This window comes from Sceloporus occidentalis, unplaced genomic scaffold, assembly GCF_023333645.1.
Source record: "Sceloporus occidentalis isolate IW3139 unplaced genomic scaffold, rSceOcc1.0.p SCAF_7, whole genome shotgun sequence".
In the NCBI taxonomy this organism is placed as follows: Eukaryota; Metazoa; Chordata; class Lepidosauria; order Squamata; family Phrynosomatidae; genus Sceloporus; species Sceloporus occidentalis.
In genome coordinates, this window is record NW_028316987.1 from 76,551,994 (window position 1) to 76,574,471 (window position 22,478).

At 40.2% G+C, this 22,478-nt stretch overlaps 1 protein-coding gene across 1 annotated transcript; it reads left to right on the forward strand.

Moving 5' to 3' along the window:
• LOC149309983 (all trans-polyprenyl-diphosphate synthase PDSS1-like) lies at positions 1 to 22,471 on the forward strand. The gene is made up of 11 exons (XM_089533415.1): positions 1 to 252; positions 4,989 to 5,053; positions 8,121 to 8,241; positions 8,352 to 8,482; positions 11,506 to 11,647; positions 13,673 to 13,784; positions 13,876 to 13,985; positions 19,033 to 19,113; positions 19,270 to 19,383; positions 21,838 to 21,918; positions 22,330 to 22,471. The coding sequence occupies exons 1-11, from the start codon at positions 94 to 96 to the stop codon at positions 22,468 to 22,470; spliced, it is 1,257 nt and encodes a 418-aa protein (XP_089389541.1). The 5' UTR covers positions 1 to 93; the 3' UTR covers position 22,471.
• The last annotated feature ends 7 nt before the right edge of the window (positions 22,472 to 22,478 follow it).

Sequence of the window (22,478 nt, forward strand, 5' to 3'; positions counted from 1 at the left end):
GGGTCGGCATCGGCATCGCGGCTTGGGCTGAGGCGAGGCGACGAGGCGGGCCTAGTCGGTCTTCGCCGCCCTGTTAGGAGGAGCGAGAGCGGCATGGCGGCGGCCTTGTGGCGGCGGTGGCGGTGGCCTGGTTGCTGCTGCCATTGCGCCCAAGCGCTGCCCGGGCCTTGGAGGAGTCTGGCCTGGGCTGGAGGCAGGAGGAGAGCCGCCGAGGAGGAGGAGGCGGCGGCGGCGGAGGGGGCGAAGGCGCCGGTAAGGGCAAGCCGCCTCGCCCGGGCGAATGGAGGTCATGGAGGGAGGAATGAATGGGGCATGTGGGGACGGGGAGGAAAGCCGACATGGGGCACATTGGGTTGCATCCACACTGGAGAGATAACCAGGCTTGGAACCGCTTTAAGTTGCGGTGGCATGAAGTTGTTGTTTGTTGGAAGAGACCCCAAGGGCCCTGATCCAGTCCAACCCCATTCTGCCATGCAGGAGCTCTCAGTCAAAGCACCCCCGTTGACTGTTTAACAGGTTCCTCCTAATGTTGAGGTGCAATCTCTTTTCCTAAGTTCCTTCAGAGGCTGAGAGAGTGTGACTCGGCCCAAGGTCTCCCAGTGGGCTTTCATAACTGGGCTGGGATCCAAATCCTGGTCTCCAGAGTCTCAGCGCAACACCCAAACCTCTGGGCCAGGCTTTTTGCAACTTATGGCAACCCTAAGGCAAAGCTGTTATGAGGTTTTCTTAACAGGTTTCTTCAGAGGGTGCTTGCCATCCTCTGAGGCTGAGAGAGTGTGACTTGCCCAAGGACACACAGCAGGGTTTCCATTGCTGAGCCAGGATTTGAACCCTGCTGTCCAGGCTGCAGCTACACTGTAAGAATAATGCAGTTTGATACCACTTTAATTGCCATGACTCAGTGCTATGCAATTCTGACATATGTAGTTTTGTGAGACATTTAGCCTTTTCTGTCAGAAAGCTCTGGCAGCACAATAAACAACAATGCACAGAATTCCATAGCATGGAGTTGTTGTTGTGTGCCTTCAAGTCGTTTCTGACTTATGGCCACTCTAAGGTGAACTTATCATGGGGTTTCCTCAGCAAGATTTGTTCAGAGGAGGTTTGCCATTGCCTTCCCCTGAGGCCGAGAGAGTGTGACTTGCCCAGGATCACCCAGTGGGTTTCATGGCCAAGCTAGTAATCGAACCCTGCTCTCCAGAGTTATAGTCAAACAATCAAACCATTATGCCACACCGGCTTTTATAACATGGAGCCATGGCAGTTAAAGTGGTGTCAAACCAGATGCAGCCATAGTACAGTACAAGGTTCAAACTGGTACATCATGCTGTTTCCGCCTTCAGGCAGTAGAGACTTACAGAACCCTGCATGGTCATGTTGCAAATAGGGAAGGTTCATTCATTTCTTATATAGTGAGGAAGTAAGTTGTGGTCACCCCATAAAATGAGGGTGGACAGAGAAAATTGGTGTTAATTTACACACAGGTGTGCCTTGCAGAATGAACCTTTGCTTTCAGAAGCCATTATGATGATTAACCCTAGCATGGAGCAGCTATAAAAGAGGATCTGACCAGTTTAGAGAAGACACATCTATAGGAGCTGCTGACCATACAAGGATGAGCCATCCTTATCCAAAATACTTGGGAACAGAAAGGTTTTGGATTTTGGATTTTTTCAGATTTTGGAATATTTGCATATATAATACAGTCAGCCCTCCATATCCACAGACTTTTTTATCCATGGATTCAAGCATCCATAGCTTGAAAACATTCAAAAATATATAAATTCCAAAAAGCAAACATTGATTTTGCCATTTTATATAAAGAACACCATGTTACTATGCCACTGTATTTAATGGGATTTGAGTATCCATGGATGTTGGTATCCATGGGGGAGTCCTGGAATCAAACCTAAGCGCAGTGATTCCCAAACTCAGGTCCTCCAGGTGTTTTGGACTTTAGTACCCAGAAGCCTTAGTTATCTTGGCCAATGGTCTGGGAGCCGGAGCCCAAAATACCTGAAAGGCCAGAGTTTGGGAATCACTGGGATACCAAGGGCCCTCTGTAGGAGATATCTTGGAGATGGGACCCAAATCTAAACATAAAATTCATTTACATATAATGTGTATGTTATGGTTTGAGTGTTGGACTAGGAATCTGGGGGCGGGTTCGATTCTCAGCTCAGCCATGAAACCCACTCTCTCTCAGCCTCAGGGGAAGGCAAACCTCCTCTGAACAAATCTTGCAAAAAAACCAAACCCCAGGTTAGGGTCACCATAAGTCAGAAATGACCTGAAGACACAGAAGAACAACAAGTGCACCTTATACACATAGCCCAAAAGTAATTTTATAAGCAATATTTTTAATGATTTGGGACATGAAACTGGCATTCATTGAAAGCAAAGGTGTCACTATCTCAGCCATCCGTGTAGGAAATTTTGGAATTTTTTGAGCATTTTGAATTTCAGAATTCCAGATAAGGGAGATTCAACCTGTACTAGTTAAAGTTACAATTTCATCTTGAAATACAATATTTTTCAGTTATTGTATCCTGCCTTTGCTTCCAGAGAGATCAAGGTGGCATGGAATGGCTCTCTGCCTCATCTGCCTCATACTCTAGGTTTGGAGTCAGAGGTATTTTTCTTATTAGTGAATCAAATTCTCTGTTTCTCATATGATATTTCAAAGCATTGCTCCTATTTGTTGGGCAGGTTGCAGAAAGTAGTGCTGGAGGATTGCTGCTCCATTGTGCAATAATGCAAAATTCTGTGCTGATCTTTTTCTTTGCGATTCTGCAAGGAGGTGATTTCCATTTTCTCCATTGTGGCAATGGAATCTTTGATCCAGTAGTGGTCTAGATATTGGCCAGTAGCCTGGATATCAATCCAAATAAGGTTTAGATATTTATGATGGTTGGCTCAGGTCAGTGTCCTATGCAATATATAAAGGTCCCTTCAGAAAGCAGCTTTGAAACAGAAGCCTCTTGGGTGTGTAATAGTGGTTGCTTGCACCAGGGTACAGGAATAGCATGAGAACAGAGTTAATAAAACAGACATCCCATAATTTCTGTTGCAAAATATTATACAACCCATTACATAAATGTTATACAAACATACAGCCTTCCAGAATATTGGTAGTAACTTGTGATTGGTTTTTTGAGAGGTGCTGAGCAGGGACATAAGGGAATAACTCAGTGCTCTTCGGTTAAGTAAGCTTAAATATTTAGAGAAACACTTTTGCTTAATGTGAATTATTGTTCCAAGATTCATAAATTACATGTGAATAAGCGTCAGACCTAGTACTTCCCCGGGCCCCAGAAAACCACGATAGGGTCACTGTGGAGCACACAACAACAACTTTTCCCTTACTCCGGATGTGTTGCTGTGATGTTTCATTTCTGACTTACATTATACCAGATTTTCCAGAATATAATCTCAGAAGCTCTTTGTTAAACCAGACAACAATTTTGTTGTTAAGACAGAATCCCCCCTGTTCAGACATGATGTGAAGTTCTGGCTTCATGCAAGCCAGAACTGGTGGGAATGAGGAGGAAGCCTGAGCCAGTGTGGTCACTTTGTGATTATGTTTGTAGGAATGACGTCCTCTGGCAAGAGACAAATACAAAAACTGCTGAAGAATATTAATACCTCCTGTTTCTGCTACATTCAGTTCTAACGCAGAGTTTCTGTATATAAACCAGAGGTGTAGAGAAGGAAGCACTGATGTGGGAAGAGGATTCTCAGAAGTTGTAGTTCAGGGGCAGAGCCTGTACTTTGCATGTAGAAGGCTCTAGATTTAACCCCTAATATCCTGCTAGAGCTAGGAAAACATTAGCCTGAAACACTGGAGAACGACTGGCAGTCAACGTCAACAAAAACTGAGCTAGATGAACCAATGCTTTGACTCTCTGTAAAGCAGGCTGTTAGATTATACAGTTTTTCTTAATAGTAGGTTTGGGATGAGAGGTTTCTTTCTAGGTCTGTCTGGATGAAGCTAAAACCGGAAGAGAAAATTATAAAACAGTTAATTTCAAATCTGCATTGGAAGTCTCCGTTACTTTGTGATGCGGATGTTGTGAATATGAGCAAATTTTTAAAATCTGATGATAGGATTCAGACAGATTATTCCAAAGACTGTTGTTCTAGAGAGTCGTTGAGGAATCCTATGAACCCAGTGGCTGCTTTACATGTGTTTCTGGGCATATTAATACCAAGCTTAATAGTATTAATACTCTGGAACTTGGACTTCACCATTTCATGTATACATCCTTTGGATCTCAGTTTGGGAGAAAAGCACCATACAAAATAACTAACTAACTAAATAAAAGTACTTCACAAAATCTAGCCGCTTATGTGAATATCAAGGAAGTAATAAAACATAAGGTATATGACATACTCAGTTTTGCAGATTAAAGAATCCCTCATGCCCTTGATAGTAACACTGCTTGTTGAAAGGCCAGCAGAAAAGGGATGGAGCAAGGTGTCATCACAGAAAAGGCCATGTGCCATATAGTATACCACCAAATGTTGAGATGACATGAAGCATAACTCCATGCAGTGCTTCTTGTGTCATGAACCCACATTTTTGCCCAAAGATTTTTGGCAGCCTCAGACTTTGTGTAACATCTTTCAGCTTAGTCCCACAGGAGAGCTGTACTGTAGATTCAGGATGACTACATAGGGAAAGAGATTGCAAAACTCCTTTTGCAGCTTTGCTTTTATAACACCTGCAGGAGGAAGCAGTGAACAATAAAAAAAAATATGAGGAAGTAAAATGGGGGCATCTTTCATTGTAAATAGTTCCTTGTGTGTACTGAGTGGCAAGTCTATCTGCCTGAACCTGTTGCTGCACTACAGATAACTAACAGGTTAATGCAATAGACTGGCATTTAACATTTATAACATTGTTTACAAGGCCATGTTAAATAACACTGTGAAACATGATTTTTAAATCAACACTGACTTCTGTTCTCCTATCCTTTTGCAAGCAGACATCAGATTTTCTGAAGGGAAGTTTACCTTTATCCTTTCCACGAAAGCACAATATATTTTCACGGTAAGTTAAAACTCAAAGTGCTGTATATTTGCCCTCGCAAATTTACTTCCTTTTTTTTTTTTTTTAAGTCCTCTCTTGGATCTAAAGCATCCTGGTGTGCCCACCAACACAACTGAAAGACCCCCATGCTCCCTAGGATTCTGGAGGGGAGGGCATTTTTAGTGTTGTTTTTTAAAAAAAATACTTTTCCCCAAAAAGTTTTTCAGCTGCTGAGGTGTTTTGAGGGCCTAGGAAAATGGCTACACTTTGCCTTCCACTTCTCTAGATGTGTGGTTAGATAATGTATTTCTTGACTGCACTAAATATTACAGTACTGTTTAGTGTATAGGGATGCATGATTCCAAGTGCTGATATAGGGGTTATAAAAGCAAGCTAATGAAACTGTCTTTATTAAAAATCAAATTATATGTTGTGGGAGATATGGAGTAGTGCTATGCAATGTCTGTTCACTCTACTCCACCTTTATACAGTATTAGATATCACGAGAAAATATGAGATGTGTTGACATGTGTTGCATATATCCGTCTCCATTTCACATTACTGAAGGGCACTCGGAAATGTCTGTTGTGATGTCACATCCATGTTATTTATATCAGATGTGACAAAAAAGAGAGGAACAACATGTGAAGAAGCTGGCACTTGTGTAGTATCTTGTTCAGCACAATGTCCTTGTATGAATAGCTATGAAGTGCTAAGGGAGAGAAATCCAAACACAAATTAAAATTATGATGAATAGAGATTAGAGTCTGCCCTTCCTACAGATCTCACTATAGTGGTGTGTACATTGTCACCTTTAACACAGTTGCTGCAACTAACGCCCTTCTTTTATCACATCCTCACTTCTGCATTCATAAGCGTGCACAGGTGAACAATGGTACAGCAACAGAAGATTTTATAACCTTAGAATGAATGAAAAGTACGTGAACTGGGAGCTGTGGGGATGTACAGCCTTGCAGATGTTGTTGGACAGCAAGTGATTTTATTGTTTTTGTTTTTATAGTAAGCTGCTTTGGGGAGGTTTTGTAAATAAAAGCAGTATAAGAATGCTCTGAAATTAATGAATAATTTCCCACCAACTCTCATCAGTGCCTCCAGTGGTCAGAAGTTATGGGAGCTGCAGTTCAATAACATTTAACAGGATAGTCTTCATTATCCTGTCACAAATTATCTGGAATTCACAATTGCACCAGTGCACACATTTGTGTCTGGTTTGCATTGTGTCTGGTTTGTATTCACGATTCCTATGTTTTCTATCTCTTTTGACCTTCTAGTGGGTAGTCAAAACAGTACTATTCAGCATGGCCTTCCGTGCTTGAAATTGCTTTAACTGTTTTAAAATTGTATTTTAGGATATTTTTGGATTGCTTTTAAGCATTTTTAGGGAGCATTTTTATGTGTTTTAAGCTGCGTTATCATTTTTATGTGTATTAAAATGTATTATCTTTACATTATGGTAATTTGTCACTTTGAGAACCCTTGTAGGTTAGGAGGTGGCACAGAAATATCTTAAACAAACAAACAAATAAATAGTGCAGGGAATATGTAGGGATTGTGAAAGTCTCTCAACCTGGACTTAGCAGGCAGCAGCTACTGTGGGCAACAGAGGTCTGTTCTCTCCTGTTGATCGGGATTCAGCAGTCTCCAGTGCAAAGAGAAATTGTAACAGGGACCCTGCTTCTGAATGCCACATTAGAGATTGCTCACAAGAGGGGAGTGGAAACATCAGTCTGCTGCATCCCCATTAACAGGAGAAGAGACCCCCATCACTCACAGCAACTTTTGTCCTGTGAATCCAGATTGTGGGGGTTAGTCAGGGAGATACTACTTAGCTACATAACTAAGGTAAATAAGTAGAATTACCTTAGAATTGTGGTCATTATTTATTTTAACACATTATATTTTACACATGTTAATCATGGACATTATTTACTTTTATATACCTTCTGAGTTTCTGTACTCTTAAGATCTTAGTTATTTTCTTGTTTGTTCCTTATGTCGATGAATGCAAGTAAATAGTAACGGATGGCACCAAGTAAGAATTATGTACAGGTTGAGCCTCCCTTATTCAGAAATCCAAAATACGCCAAAACCCCAAAACTTTTTTCAAGGATGGCTGAGGTAACGGCACCTTTACTTTCTGATGGTTCAGTGTACACAAATTTTGTTTCACACACTACAACATTAAAAATATCATGTATAAAATTACCTTCAGGTTATGTGTATAATGTGCACATGAAACATAAATGAATTTTGTGTTTGGACTTGGGTCCCATCTCAAAGATATCTCTTTATTATGTACCTATATGCAAATACGGGTATTCCAAAATCTGAAATACACAACACATCTGGTCCTAAACATTTCAGATAAGAGATAATCAACCTGTATTGATAGTGACAGAAACCAAGGCCTGAAGCAGATGGGCCAAAAGTGCCAGCTTTGGGCTGTGTTGGGGGTGTGGTGTTTAGACAATGCATGCCGAAAATGCAGCCAGAAGCCATGCAGAGAGCACACCAGGTTGGGAAAAGCTGGCCATGAAAGGAGTGGAGAAAGTCCACTCTTTGGCGGCATACCACTTGGAACCACAGCGGCAGCCTGAATCATAACCAGGCCTATGTGGTTGCCGTGGTTCTGTGCGGATAAATGCAGGAACAGCCTTTGGCTGCTCATTTTGTCTTTGACTTCTAAGAGGAACAGTATCCTATGAATTCACCAAACATGTGCATAGACTTCAAGCTTGTCTCGTGTCCAACATCAAGACTGATCAAAGAGTTAAAAAAATTGGGTATGCTCACATGCAAAGCTGTTGATTCCTCAAGTATGTTGCCTTTCTTCTTTCAATAAAAACAGATTTGTGGTTATATTTTGTTTGTTCTAAGATGCCGTTAAGTATGGAATGACATTTTTGATCCTCATGATTAACACGGAAGAAATTATGGTTTCTCGTCCTTTTGCGTTCAGATATTCAGAATTTAACAACCATTTTGGGACTAGCAAAATTGTATCAGTGTTTTGAACCCTTTTCTCTTGCATTTCAACAGTCTGAATTATTTTAATACTGTTTGCCAGATTTCATCACACAACAGTGAGAACGCACAGCTGTGGTAAAGTGGTCAGTGATGAAAAATACAGAGATCCTTTTAAACTCGGAAGGAAAGATTTGAAAAATCTCTATGAAGATATTCGAAAGGTAAGGCTCTCTTAGAGGATCATTCCACAAAAGAGACTCAATCTACTTGTATTTAATCCACTTATACTACTAGAGCAACTACCCATAATTGCTTTTGTGTTTGTTTACAGGAATTACAGTCATCTACTACAGAGCTTAGAGAAATGTGTGAATATTATTTTGACGGAAAAGGGAAGGCTTTTCGACCAATGATTGTGGTGCTAATGGCTAGAGCGTGCAATTTTCATCATAATAGTTCTGGGTAAATCTTTAACATTTATTTTTCAAGTTCTTCTAGATTTTTCTAGTTTATGTGGTTTAAAAAAAAACAACCTGATTTGATAAGTGAAATAGCACTGTGTTGTTAATGACAATCATCTGCTTCTGTGCTTAGTTTAAAATACGTACAGAGCTACAAAGGCAATAGAAAATATCAATGTTCTTGTTAAAACAGCAGCTTGAGAACTTGCTCTTATGGTAGACAGCACCCAGACCTGGCTGGCAGGATAAGCTCACAACTTGACAGAAGCTGCCACAATCCAGGTCTGTATTGTAGTTCCACTGAGATCATGGCTTTGTGCTGAAAGGGAAACAAAGCCTGCAGTCGCAGCTGTGTTCAGCCTTGAACAGCAACATAGTACTTACTGCCATATCCTATGTCAGAGGATGATGAGCTTTGTGTTCTAATATACCTGGAGACTGCTAGGTAGCAGCGCTGGTGTTAAAGCAACTGGAATTCCCCCCTCCCCCCAATTTATAGATAGCCTGGCCTTGTGGCCTGTTAGTAAGTGAGATGTATTCAGTGGGTAGGGAAGTGCTAATATTGCCATGATGCCAAATGAAAAAGTTTCAGATTGTAATGCCCAGAGCTGGTAATTTTATAGAATTGGAGAATAATAGGGTTGGGAGAAACCGCAAGGGCCATCCAGTCCAACCCCCTGCCAAGCAGGAAATCGAAATCAAAGCATCCCCGACAGATGGCCATCCAGCCTCTGTTTGAAGACCTCTAAGGAAGGAGACTCCACTACACTTCAAGGGAGTTTGTTCCATTGTCGAACAGGCCTTACTGTCAGGCAGTTCCTCCTAATGTTGACGTGGAATCTCTTTTCCTGGAGCTTCCATCCATTGCTCCAGGTCCTAGTCTCTGGAGCAGCAGAAAACAAGCTTGCTCCCTCCTCAATATGACATCCCTTCAAATATTTAAACAGGGCTATCATATCACCTCTTAACCTTCTCATCTCCAGGCTAAACATCCCCAACTCCCTAAGTCGTTCCTCATAGGGCATGGTTTCCAGACCCTTCACCATTTTAGTCGCCCTCCTTTGGACACGTTCCAATTTCTCAATGTCCTTTTTGAATTGTGGTGCCCAGAACTGGACACAGTATTCCAGGTGGGGCTCAAAGGTTTAACTATTAATATTAATTATTAGCATTTTTAAGCGAAGTAAATCTTTAACTATACAGCAGACTACTGTTTTATATCACTGAGAAGAAAGCATAAGTTGGCATTGTTTTCATTCCAAGATAATAAGCATCTGTCATAATGTAATGAGAAGAATTCAAAAGTATGTTTAAAATTAATTTTCAGTTCACATTTTTCTGCAAACTGATAAAGAGATTGGAAGTTACGCTGCTCTGTTATGACGTGCATTATTTTTGTAGACAAGGCTATTTCCCCATATATTTTAAACCTCTGGTGGCAACCGTAATGAGATAAAGGACCAACCTGGCCTATGGAGCCTGTTACTCTATAAAGTATAAACTTTTTCTCATCTCTTCTTACAAAAATACTGTTGGCAAATAAAGTCATTTCATTTTGTAGGGCAGTAGACTTTGTTTCATAGTTCAGCAGCACATTTGAAACAAAATAATCTATTCACAGAAATATTTTTTTCATTTTTTCCCTTAAATTTGTTATGTGCTGTCAAGTCAACTCCAGCTTATGGTGACTCTATTTCATGGCAAGATTTATGTAGAGAAGGTTTGTCATTGGCCTCCTCTTAGACAGAATGTGATTTGCCCAAGGTTAGCTGTTAGGTTTCCATGCCTGAGCGAGGATTTGAACTAGGAGTGCTAGTGCAGCACTCAAACTGGCCTTCTCAAGTTGTACTTCATTAATAAATATTACTAAATATTTGAATTACTAAATTCAAGTAATGCACTTCATTACTTAAGCATATTTAATGTATCCCAGGAGAGTATGTTTATAATAGTCAAAAAAGACTCATTATGGTGGATATCCCAGATTTATCAGGATACTCTGTTGGCTATGCTACAGCAAATTATGCACAGGGGGAATCATCTTTTTATTTGCAAAGTGTGGTATTCTCCTCCCCCTCCAGTGAATTCTGTAAAACAAGAAATTAAAAGGCCTGAATTCTGTCATCCTGATAGAAATCAGTTTGTTGACCCAGCAGATATGACTCTAGGAGTAGCAGCGGAAACTTTTGTACCAAATTGTTGTCCTTTAAAGGAGGTATTCCCATTTTTCTGGTACACCTGTATCTGGCTAATAAGAAAGCATATTTTAAAAAGGAGGAACAGCAGAGGAGTTAGATTCCAGAAAGTAGCAGGACAGAAGGGAAAGGCATTTTGGCTTGTGGGAAGGATTTTAACAGAGGTTGGAGATGCAAATGGAGTTATATCTACTGTGTAGTTTTTGGCTGTACGAATATTCTGCTATATGGTTCCATGGGAAAAGTTAACTCTTTCTGCCCTTAACTCTGAACTATATAAAGCCTTGGATACTTTACTGGTCAAGTGTTTTAAGTGGATTTTCTAATGATCCCGTCTGACCCAGTATTTTTTTTTTTTTATACGTTTTCTCATCAGCTATCTTCCCTAGAGAAATTTGTAAGCAGAGGCTGACAGAAATAGTTGTCTAGCAATTGGAGACATGCTGCTTCTGAACATGGGAAATTCCATTTTTAGCAATTGTGGCTAATATCCATCAATAAAATCAGGGAGGATGGTTTGATCTAATACTTTAAGAGCCCTTTTTGTTAGTTTCCAGTCCTACATGCTGTGAAATAGAATTTCCTATGGTTCATGAAGAAGTATTTCATTTTCCCCCACCGACTGACCAAATTCTAATGTTTAAGTCTAGAAGATGAAGTTAACTGTGGAGGCACTGAACCTCAAAATATTTGTCATGAACCTTGGAGGGACTAATGTTTCTTATAAGTTGGCTGTTCAAAGCTTTATTTTCCTGTGCTGATTAGGATGCCCCAGGATGCATGACTTATTTTCTCTTGATCTCTCTCCCACACCCCTTTCCACTTTTAGGGAGGTGCAAGCCAACCAGCGTTCTATAGCTGTAATTGCAGAAATGATTCATACAGCTAGTCTGGTTCATGATGACGTAATTGACGATGCAAATTCACGAAGAGGAAAAATGACAGTTAATCAGGTCTGGGGGGAAAGGAAGGTGAGTTTAACTGTGCAAAACGTTTTGTATTTAGAGGATGTGTTTCCATGGTTGAGTGAGGATTCAAACTCATTTCTTAGACTCCTAGTCCAACATTCAGACCACTGCACTATGCTGGCCCACTCAGCATCTTTTTAAATTTCCAATGAAATCAAGTGTGTCTCTTTTGTGTACCTCAAATATACATACCTGTTTACCAAAAAAAGCTACACATAAAAGCTTGCAGCCAGAGGTTTTTTCCAGTTGTTGAGCATTTTAAAGAGAGATTTAAACAGATACTTTAGTGAAATCATTGGAATGTCAAAAGGGCTGTGTTGTGAATATGCTAGACAGAAACTTTGCTTTCTATATTCCTGTAATCATAAAACTGAGTTTTGTGCTAAGCTTCTGAAAGTTTTTTGTTTCAACTAATCCCTAGGGAAGGAACAGCACAAATGTTATCCGCACACATTTTAAAACTCACATGCTTTTGTTTCTTCTTCATTGTTATTTGGGCAGTCATAATAAAAGGGAAAAGAAATTCACTTATGTAAAAATATAACTAACTTCAAACAGAGATATGCCTTCACAGCCCTATGTTGTCAGTCAGTGACCACAGCTGTGGTGCAAGGGCATTATCAAAGGACCATTTTGGAAGAGTTTGCCCATGTAGCTCCAACTCAGTTAAAAGATCTAAGTCATTACTTATTGGACTGCCCAATTTATAACGATATAAGAAATGCTTTATACAAAGACTTAGGGTTGGTATCAAACAACTCTGACTCATATCTGATCACTCTTTTACTAGGGGACACCGAAACAAGCATTTCTGAAAAGGTAGCCTGTTTTGCCTTTAAAGCATCAATTATAAGGAGGAAGCTTTGTAAAGACGATGGTTGGGTTACAGGATAGATTTGAACTCCAATTATTCTTGAATATCCTCAGCTTTGCAAACCAGTGTTATAAAGCTTTAGTGTATCTGGCCCCTTACCCCTATTTACATTCATCTGAGCCCTCATATTGTTGTTGTTTTTTTAAAGACAATTTTAACTCTGTAATGCAATGTATTATTTTACAATGTATTTGATGTTTATATTTTATGTTTTATATGGATTACTTTTTGTAATGGTGTATACCATACAAAATAAAGGTATTTACTTTACTTACTTTACTTAAACCATCCAGTGCTCTGAAAAATGGCACCTTTTAAATTAAAATAGGATTAGCTGAAGGTCAGAATAACTGAAAGTATCTGAACAGAAGATGATAAGATTATCGGTCTGCTCAGGAAACATTCCTTACTTTGTATCTAGCATCTCCTTTCATTATCTTGTGGGTGGCTCCATCCATTACAGGGAGGAGTAATAAGCAAAGCCATTTAGCTGCTTTTGCTCCAGAATGTACTTGCCCTAATGTAATCTCACCTGGTGTGTCTTAATCTTTTTCCGTTGGTCTTTCAAGAACAGAAGGCAACTAGGTTGTGGCTGGGAGTTACGGAGTACCGGGAGATGAGACAAGATGTGCTAGGAAGTAAAAAATGTGTATTCTAGGCTAGATTTTAAAAACAAATTAAGACGTTGTTTGGACTTAGGCCAGATCGTGCTGTGCTCTATATTTTACTGCTATCTAGTGGAAAAGAAGGGACCATATTATAGTGATTTCCTGCTGGGTTCACATTTGCCCTAATTCATCTGAGTTAAATGACATGGCTTCAGTCCTGTTCCTGGACCTCAAGAAAAAAAGAATAAGGATAAATATTAGTATGAACCAATTTTTAAAAAGTACACTTCACCTCCTAATAGGTAACATTTGAACTGACCTCTTTTTCTATAGTAGTGGTAAACATATTTGGGTAATACCAGAATGAAAATGTTTTGTAGAAGCATACAGAAAAAGGCAGCTAGCATTAAACTGACCCTAATCAACTTTATTTTATTTATTTTGTTTGATATTAGCAAGGGGAAAGGACAATTTTGATATGTTATGTGCTGCCAAAACCAAAAAGAGGCTGTGTTGTTGTTTTTTAAAGCATGTATTCTTTTGCAGGCAGTCCTAGCTGGCGATTTTATCCTTGCTGTAGCATCTGTAGCTTTAGCACGTATTGGAAACACCACCATTGTTTCTGTGCTAACACAGGTTGTTGAGGATCTGGTGCGTGGTAAGGCTTTTTAATGACATATCTAGCAAAATGTGAAGACAATATTTTTTGACAACTAGTTGGATATCATCAGCAATCTCCTCTTTTATAGGTGAATTTCTTCAGCTGGGTTCCAAAGAAAATGAAAATGAGAGATTTGCTCACTACCTCGAGAAAACCTTTAAGAAGACTGCAAGTCTTATAGCAAACAGCTGTAAAGCAGTATGTACGTTCTGTCTTTCCTGTTGTTCATATACCATGATGCAGAGATGGGAAATGGGATTTAGGGACCTTTTTTTGCTAACTTAAGAATCTATTTACTTCCTAGGGTCCTGTACTATAGCCTCTAGAGAACTTTGCACCCTATAGCCTCTAGAGAACTTTGAGAAATACTTGGCAGCAAAAAAAAAATGGGTTCTTTATTGTGCGGGCCTATTCTGGTGGGTGTTACCCACAAGGTCTTCTAGGGGACTAATGCAGCCTGCTAGCTTCATACTACCCATGGCCTGGGAGGAGGGACGAAGTTAATAGCTTTGCGGACCTATGGCCTGGCAGGAGGAATGAAGTTAGTAGCTCTGCGCCCTTTATGTATATCATTGCCCTATGAAAGGTTGTGTGAGGAGGAGGTAAAGAAAGCTGTATCTTGATGACTCTGCTCTTGATCAATACCAAGTAAGGAAGTTATACTTGGAGAATCGGGTAACACCAGCTGATATATATTATCCAGCCTTTCCAGATTGTACATTTACATTCATCTACTTAAGAAAAATTACTAACTGAATCCTTCAAGTGATATATTGAACAGAATTCTGCTATTCATGAGGTTATGTTTTTAATTTTAATTTGCCTCCTTTGGCCACTGAATGGCTGGTTTATCGGTTTCTTCCAGATATCCCCAACTATTTGCTTTGATTTTTGGTAAAGATCTACTATACATACTTAATTTTTGATACACAAGACTTTCTAGTTCTAAGAGTTAATGCCACTAATAGCAAACCTCAGGTTTTATCTAAGACTAAATTGGGGTAAAAATGCCTAACTTCAAATGCACACAGATGAAGTCTGCACTGGGGTGATGAGTCAGCACAGCAGAAGTCCTAGGTGCTACATAGATCTATGTAGTCACTGCAAGCAAGATAAATTCCCCATAGAGTCTACTAAGAAGTAATGCTCCCAGTGTTGTAATGTCCTTGTACAAATCTGTGGTGTGGCCATATTTGGAACATTGTATAATGTTTTGCTCACCCTGTTTCAAAGGATAACTTTAAGCTTCAAAAAGGCAACCAAAATTATCAAAGGGGTTAAAACACTTTCTGTATGAGGAAGCACAGTGTGCCCCCGTCATACGCGAGCGTACTATACGTGGCTTTCAGCATATGCTGAAAGCTGCGCAGGAGCACATGGGGCACAAGGCGCAGCGCATCCCATTGCAATTAATGGGGTGCGTGCCCATGGGCGCACGTGTGCCACTGCGCCAGCGCATTCACGAGCCCCATTCAGTTAAATGGGGCTTGAGCATGCACGGTATTTGCTTTACGCAGGGGAGTCCAGAATGGATCCCCCACGTAAAGCAAGGGCAGACTGTATCAGTTAAAATTTAAAACAGGAGTGAGAAATGCAAAACCAGTGATGTGGGATTGTTAGAGGAGTCCAGAAACAACCTAAGGGGTTTGGAATATATGGCCCAGAGTTTAAAGTAGTTGGGCCTTCCTCCTGTTGAGTGGAGAGGACACCCATGGTACTCCAGAAGTTTGGGGGCTAGGATTCCCATTATTCCTGACCATTGCCTTTGGGGATTTGATGTACCCCTGCCTTATACAATACTAAAATGAGGCATGATCGGTCAAGATTCTAAAACTGCCAGTAAATAAACAATATTGGGGAAAGTCTATTGGCATAAAATACTGTGTTGCCACTATGGAGAAGGAGATACTGGCTTAGACATGACTTTTGTTTTTAATTCTGAAGGCCCATAACTTGGAAATGTTGGAATAGTACTAACAGAATTGTTAAGGAATTCTATGTAATTGATCTTAAAATGTTAAGAAGTTTGAGATGTTATTGTATATATTCAACTATAAACAGACCTCATGTATAAGTCAAGGGCATGTTATGAGGCCAAAATTAGGATGTAAAGAATGAAGCAAAGGAAAACAGTGCCCAAGAACTTAAGGCAGGCCTGTTTGTGCTCACCCTAAAAGCTGGATGGATAAGGAGGGAACTACAGTAAATGGTGGTTATGCAATTTGTGGGGAGGGCAACCAGGCACAGACAGGGCTAAGAAAATGCACACAGGTCAGAAAGGATAAAAAGACAAAGCAAAGCAAATAGCGACTATGTTAGCTGTGATTATTTAACTTTAATGTGATAACTTCACCTTATTTTAACTCAGAAAAGCTGACAAACATACACAGCTATCTTATTCAAATACTTCTAAGCCTGTTTCCTCTTGGTACTCCTTTGAGGAAAAGTGCCACAGAGCAGCCACCCCAGTCCCCTTTGCTACCCAGGCATTCAAAAAGAACAGAAGCAATGCTGCAATGAGTAGAGCGATTGGTGCCTCTTCTATTTTTAAGCCGTTGACAGTTGAATCAGTGGAATAAAAAAAATCTATGGATATAGAGGGTTGACTGTAGTTACATTGTAGTTACTGGATAAGTCAACCCAGGTTTTTGGGAAGTCAAATTTTTGACCAGAATTTCTAGACTAATACATGAGTATATATACAGTAATTCATTTAGCCATTAAACTTTAACGTGTCACCTAAAATGTGATATATGGAAAGTGATTGAGAAATGTTGAAATTACATTTTATGATTAATTTTTTTGCTGAAATAAAATTGAACAGTCATAACAGATGAATTCTTAATCATTTAGTTAGAAGCTCTGAGAAAGCTCTCTCAATATTTACTGGATGCCAACCCATTCAGTAGCAACTTAAGGGTGTGGAATGATTGGTTTGAATATTGTCCTGTATACATTTGTGCAGCTTCTTGTTATAAGATAGGGATTTAGCAATAGGAACTAGTCTTCTGAATAGTATCTGTAGAAATGATTTGCTGTATTTGACTGTTTAAATAGTCCATGGCGCCCAAAAAGGGCAGTCTATCCGTGCCTTGCTTTACTGCGCGAGGGAACCGCAGCGGACAAACTATGCGGCTCCCTCGTGCAGCAAAAAGAACCCTTAAAAAGCAAGTTCTTCTTGTGGCGCATTTGTGACGCCCCTGTGTGCGTCATTTGCGACATCACAATGACGCCGGGACGTGTGGGCACTAAGTGTCCATCGCGTCAAAATGGAGGCGCCTGTGTGTACAGGGCCCCGCCATTTTGACACCCCTGTCACATGCTAGGATGAGGCCAGTATGGGCGCTGCACCCTCGGCCAACCCCTAGCACGTGACAGGGGCGACGCAAAGGCCTGTCTGAAGAGGGCCTAAGAAATGTTTTAAGTCAAAGAGGTCTTTAATAGTCTAAAAGATCATCACAAGACCAGATTGCTACAGGGGTGTGAGGGCTGTGCAGAATCTTGCAAAGAACTGCTTCCAACAACTGTGGATGTGGCTACACAAGACAATCACCAATTTACCACAAGCATTTCCAGTGTGTACTATTTCGTGAACAAATTATCTTTGTATAAGGAAACAAATTCAACTGAAACATGAAATCACATTGCAAAGGGATCTTGTAGTACCTTTGAGACTAACTGAAAGAAAGAAGCTGATAGCAAGAGCTTTTGTAGATTTGAGTCTACTTCCTTGGATGCATGGAGGGTCCAGGATGTATAAGAAGGCTGCGTGTAAGAACAATAATAAAAATACAAAAGTTGTGGGTATGGAGATGAGGTGACAAGGACAGTTTTAACAATGGTCTTTGGGGGGACAGAGGCAGAATGTGGCCTAAAGTCAAGGTGAGTAAATATAACCATATGAATGGTGGTGGGAGTATTGGAATGTACTTTGGGAACCAGAAAGGAGATGTGATGTGGCCAAGAGAGCCCTCATGACGCTGGGTTATAATATGTTAGATAATGTTACAGTATGTGTAATATGGCAGGAAATCATTGTCACTGTTCAACCTGCCATTGATAGATTGAAATTTGAGAATATATTGCAATTCTGCCGTTTCTCTTTCCAATCTTCCTTTGTAGTTTTTTTGTTCAAGGACCACTGTTCTGAGGTCCAAGATGGAATGCCCAGGAAGACTGAAGTGTTCTGCAACCGGTTTTTGTGTATCCTCATTCCTTATGACTGATTTATTTCCCTTTATCCTCTGTGACAGAGACTAGACTGTTTGTCAGTGTAGAGTGCTGAAGGGTATTGCTGACAGAGGATGGCATGTATCACATTAAAGGATGATCAAGTCAAAGTCCCTCTAATATTATGCATGATGTCCTTAGGTCCTCAGATAATATTTCCTGAATACATGTGTGGGCATTTGGCATTTGGGTTTGTCTCCACATCTATGTTGTTTGTCCTCCTGTAGGTAAGTGACTGTTTGAGTTTGGGAGGCTATCTGTAGGTAACTAAAGGCCTGCCACCAAGTTTTTGAGAGAATAGCATTGTTGTCCAGAATAGGTTGCAGTTCAGAGTGGTCTCAACTGGGAGCTTTATATGACCACTAGTGGGGTTCTGTCATTTTCTGTCTTCAGTCTGTTCTGTAATTGATTAGTCCTGGGTACAGGTTTTGCCTTATTCATTTTTTCTTCTTCTTCATATGATGGATACTGTAGTTTTAGCAATCCTTGCTGTAATTCCATGAATTTGGCATCCCTGTCTTGTAGGGGCATTTCCTGAATTTCATACTGTTATTGCTGTGAGCACGTTGTAATTTTTGGCCAGCAACTTCCAGGTTGTTAGTGATGCAGCAGGCTGTACATATACTACTCTCCTTTACACCCCATTTTCCCAGTACATACATGCATGTAGTGATCAGATCAAATTGTCATTGTGCTAGTAATGGACAGTCAGATTGCAGTCATAATTCTGTATTTCCTAGTTCATCCTCTGCCTTGGTAAAGATATGGCCATAATAAATATTTAATATAGCCAATCTATATTCAGAGCATAAATGTATTTCCTGGTGCAGTTCTGTTGGGCTTCATGATTTATTTTTTTAATAGGCCTAGGTTTATCGGTGTCTGAACATGTAAACAGGTACTGGAGGTGGTCAGGAATGCAGCTAATGAGGCCTTCTCTTTCTTCAGCTGTTTACGGTTTACGGTCCATGAACAGAGGACACTAATGAGGTGTTTTCTTCTGTTTCTCTTTCAGGTTTCTATTCTAGCCTGCCCTGATCCAAAAGTTCATGAAATTGCATACCAATATGGAAAAAATATTGGAATAGCATTTCAGGTAGTGCATATCATACATAACTAAAGAAACACCATAAGAAGAAAATGTTAGGAATCAAATGGAAGTAAATGTTTTATAACTATTACATGGATGCTTTGTTAGAAGGAAAAGATGTTAAGTGTGTTTGGAATAAAATTGGTTGTTGTCTGTTTGCAGCTGATAGATGACGTGCTGGATTTTACATCGTGTTCTCAGCAGTTAGGGAAGCCAACTTCAGCAGATCTTAAGCTTGGAATAGCCACTGGTCCTGTCTTATTTGCCTGTCAGCAGGTAAGTTTAATAAAGATATTCTCTTCTCCCCAAATTAAACAGTACACTGGTTTAAGGATGATGGCTGTGCTGAGTTTAAGGCTTTTCCTTTAGTAGGAACATCAGTTTAAACCAGTAGTTCTCTTTTTACCGTTGTGACTCTGTGTGTGTGTGGACACTGTGTATAGACCTTCCCCTCAGGTAGTACAGTGGATCCTTGTTATACGCTGGGGTTTGGTTCCAAGATCCCCCGTGTATAACAAAATCCGTGTATGCTCAAGTCCCATTAAGTATAATGACATAGCAAAATGGTGTCCCTAATAAAAAATGGAACATCAAGGTAAATTTATACTTTTTTGGAACATTTTCAAACCGTGTATGCTTGAATCCGTGTATAAAAAATCCGTGTATAAGAAGGGCCGACTGTATATGAATAAAAATATTTTGGTTGGTTAGTGTGCGTATTTTTGTTTGCACATTCATATATATATTCGTGCAGCAGCGTCTTGTCCCAGGAACCAGCGCATTGATGGGATGGGTGAGGGAAGAAGAAGTGGTGGCTTTCAGCGATGGTGAACCTTTTAGAGGCTGAGTGCCCAAACTGCGACCCAAAACCTACTTATTTATTGCAAAGTGCCATATCCCTCTGGCTTTCTAGTAACAAACTCTGTGCTGGGCCGACTGCACATGTGCCCACAGAGAGGGCTCTGAGTGCCACCTCTGGCACACGTGCCATAGGTTCGCCATCACTGGCCCTATCAGATCCAGCGAGTTTCCCCACTCCTATTCCTCCTTGCCTTTCTCTTCCCTTCCCAGAAAGAAAGGGTTTGAAAAGCAGAGGAGGACAAGGGATCAGGACCTCCCTGGGGCTTCTACCCCCAAGTTTGAGAACCTCTGGTTTAAACAATTTACAGAATAGGATAGTATTATCGGCATCAAGAAAAATGCATGTTTGCTCAGGGTGTATGTGTTAGCTTAGTGGAAAGAGAGGCTTAGTGGAAAGAGATTCAGGAACTACTGAATCAGGTGTGAGTAACACATGGCTTCTGTGCCATATTCAGCCTCCAGCCGCCCCGCCCCCCCAAGTGCTGCCAGAATTCAGTAGCAAACCACTAAAATCTCTCTAAAAGAAACAGGAAATGCTCGCTTTAAAGGAGGTTTTAAAGATTTCTGCTGAGATTCAGTGGTAGTTTGCTTCAGGAGGAAATTTCTTAATAACCAGAAAGAAGTGTTTAATGGTCATCTGTGGCTAAATTGCAAAGGCCATTGTGATCGGTGGCTTGCAGATGGACCCGAGGCATAATTAGCCCTCAGACTTGCCAAAGTTACATTCAACACTTATAGGTTACAATCTCCTGCTTTCTTATCACAGTCCTGAATAACCAACATATGTTAGGCACCTATTTGTTGATGGGTTCAGGAAATTGTGCCATGTGTTTGCTGTGGGAAGTGGTTGCTTTTTTTAATGGGCCTTTTTTAAAACATGGTAAGTCAGCTTCCAGTAAGTGAACAATTTCCAGTTCCTGTTTGAAAAAAACATTTCCCTCAAGGCCAAAAACATGGCAGAATTGCCTTCATGCCCCCCTGCAGGACATTTTGGGCCAATTTATTTTGATTTTTTTTCCTTCACTTTGTGGAAGTGCAGGGAGCCCTTGACTGCATTTTCCCAAACCTGATGTAATCCAGTGGGAACAGTTTTCAATCCAACCAGGTGTAAAGATAACCATTCCCTCTTTCTTTCTAAATACATTACATACCTTCACAACTGAATTACATCCTGTTCAGAGAAGCCTTCCCAGGCATTGCATAATTGTCGCTTACTATTTGATGTTCTTTTGGTGCCTGTTTATCGAACCATTTCCTGTATTGCTATGTACTGTATATGTATTATCCTACTTGAGAGTATGTATTTTCCCTGGAAGAAGATTAACCATCCATTATGAAGCCTCGCCCTCCCTCCAGTCCATCTGCCTTGGTCCAGGCCTTGGAGGTAGAGAGGAACTGCTGGACCTCTTAACCCTTTCCCTCCACCACTCCCTTCTCCTTCTATGTCATGTCTTTTTAGATTGTAAGCCCGAGGGCAGGGAACCATCTAATTAAAAAGATTGTATGTACAGCGCTGTGTAAATTTACAGCGTTTCATAAATAAAGGTTAATAATAATAATAATAATAATAATAATAATTAAAGCATCTGTGAAGTTAAATACTAGTTATATAAATGATGTTTACAGAAGTATTGATCTTAGTTAACTTGATTTATATATATATATTTAAATGGCAAAGTTTGGGGTTACCTTTTGTGAGGACATTGTTCGCCTACATGTACTGAGAAGCAAAAGGCTGAGATGACATTCCCCAATGTTGGTTTTGAACACAATGCTATACATCAGAGTAGATAGGTTCACCTCTTCTCCTATTGGTTGTGAAGATTTTTTGAGGAGTCAGAATTAATCTTTGTATTTTGTTTAACTTAGTTTCCAGAAATTAATGCAATGATAATGAGGCGATTCAGTTTGCCAGGAGATATCCAACGTGCCCAGGAATATGTTTTACAGGTAAGAAAAGACTAACATAAAAACTAGTGGCATTCAGTAGTTCTTGCTTTATAGTTTTAAGCTATATCTATGTACTTTGAAAAAGACTCTAGCTTTCTGCTCTTAATACCATGGAAATTTAACAAAGCAAACATGCAGGCTATCACTGTTCTTAAATGTACTTAAATTTTTATGGTAATATAGTTGTCTAAGGCTGAATCTGTGACACCACTTTAACCGCCTTGCCTCATATGATGATTTCTGTAGTGCAGATGAAGTCTAAGATGTTAAATTACAGCACTAATAATGACAAATGCTTCTGATAAAATTAGTTTTGAATCAATTGCAAAAATGAGGAAATAGAAAAGATTGAGCCAAAAAAAAGCCATATATTGCCCACTGATAAATCTGCATCACTTTTTTTCCCTTTAGAGTGGAGGTATACAACAGACAACCTACCTCGCCCAACGCTACTGCCATGAAGCAGTCAGAGAGATCAGCAAGCTCAGACCATCCCCTGAAAGAGATGCCCTTGTTCAGCTGGCAGAAATTGTACTCTCCCGAGACAAATGACACATGAC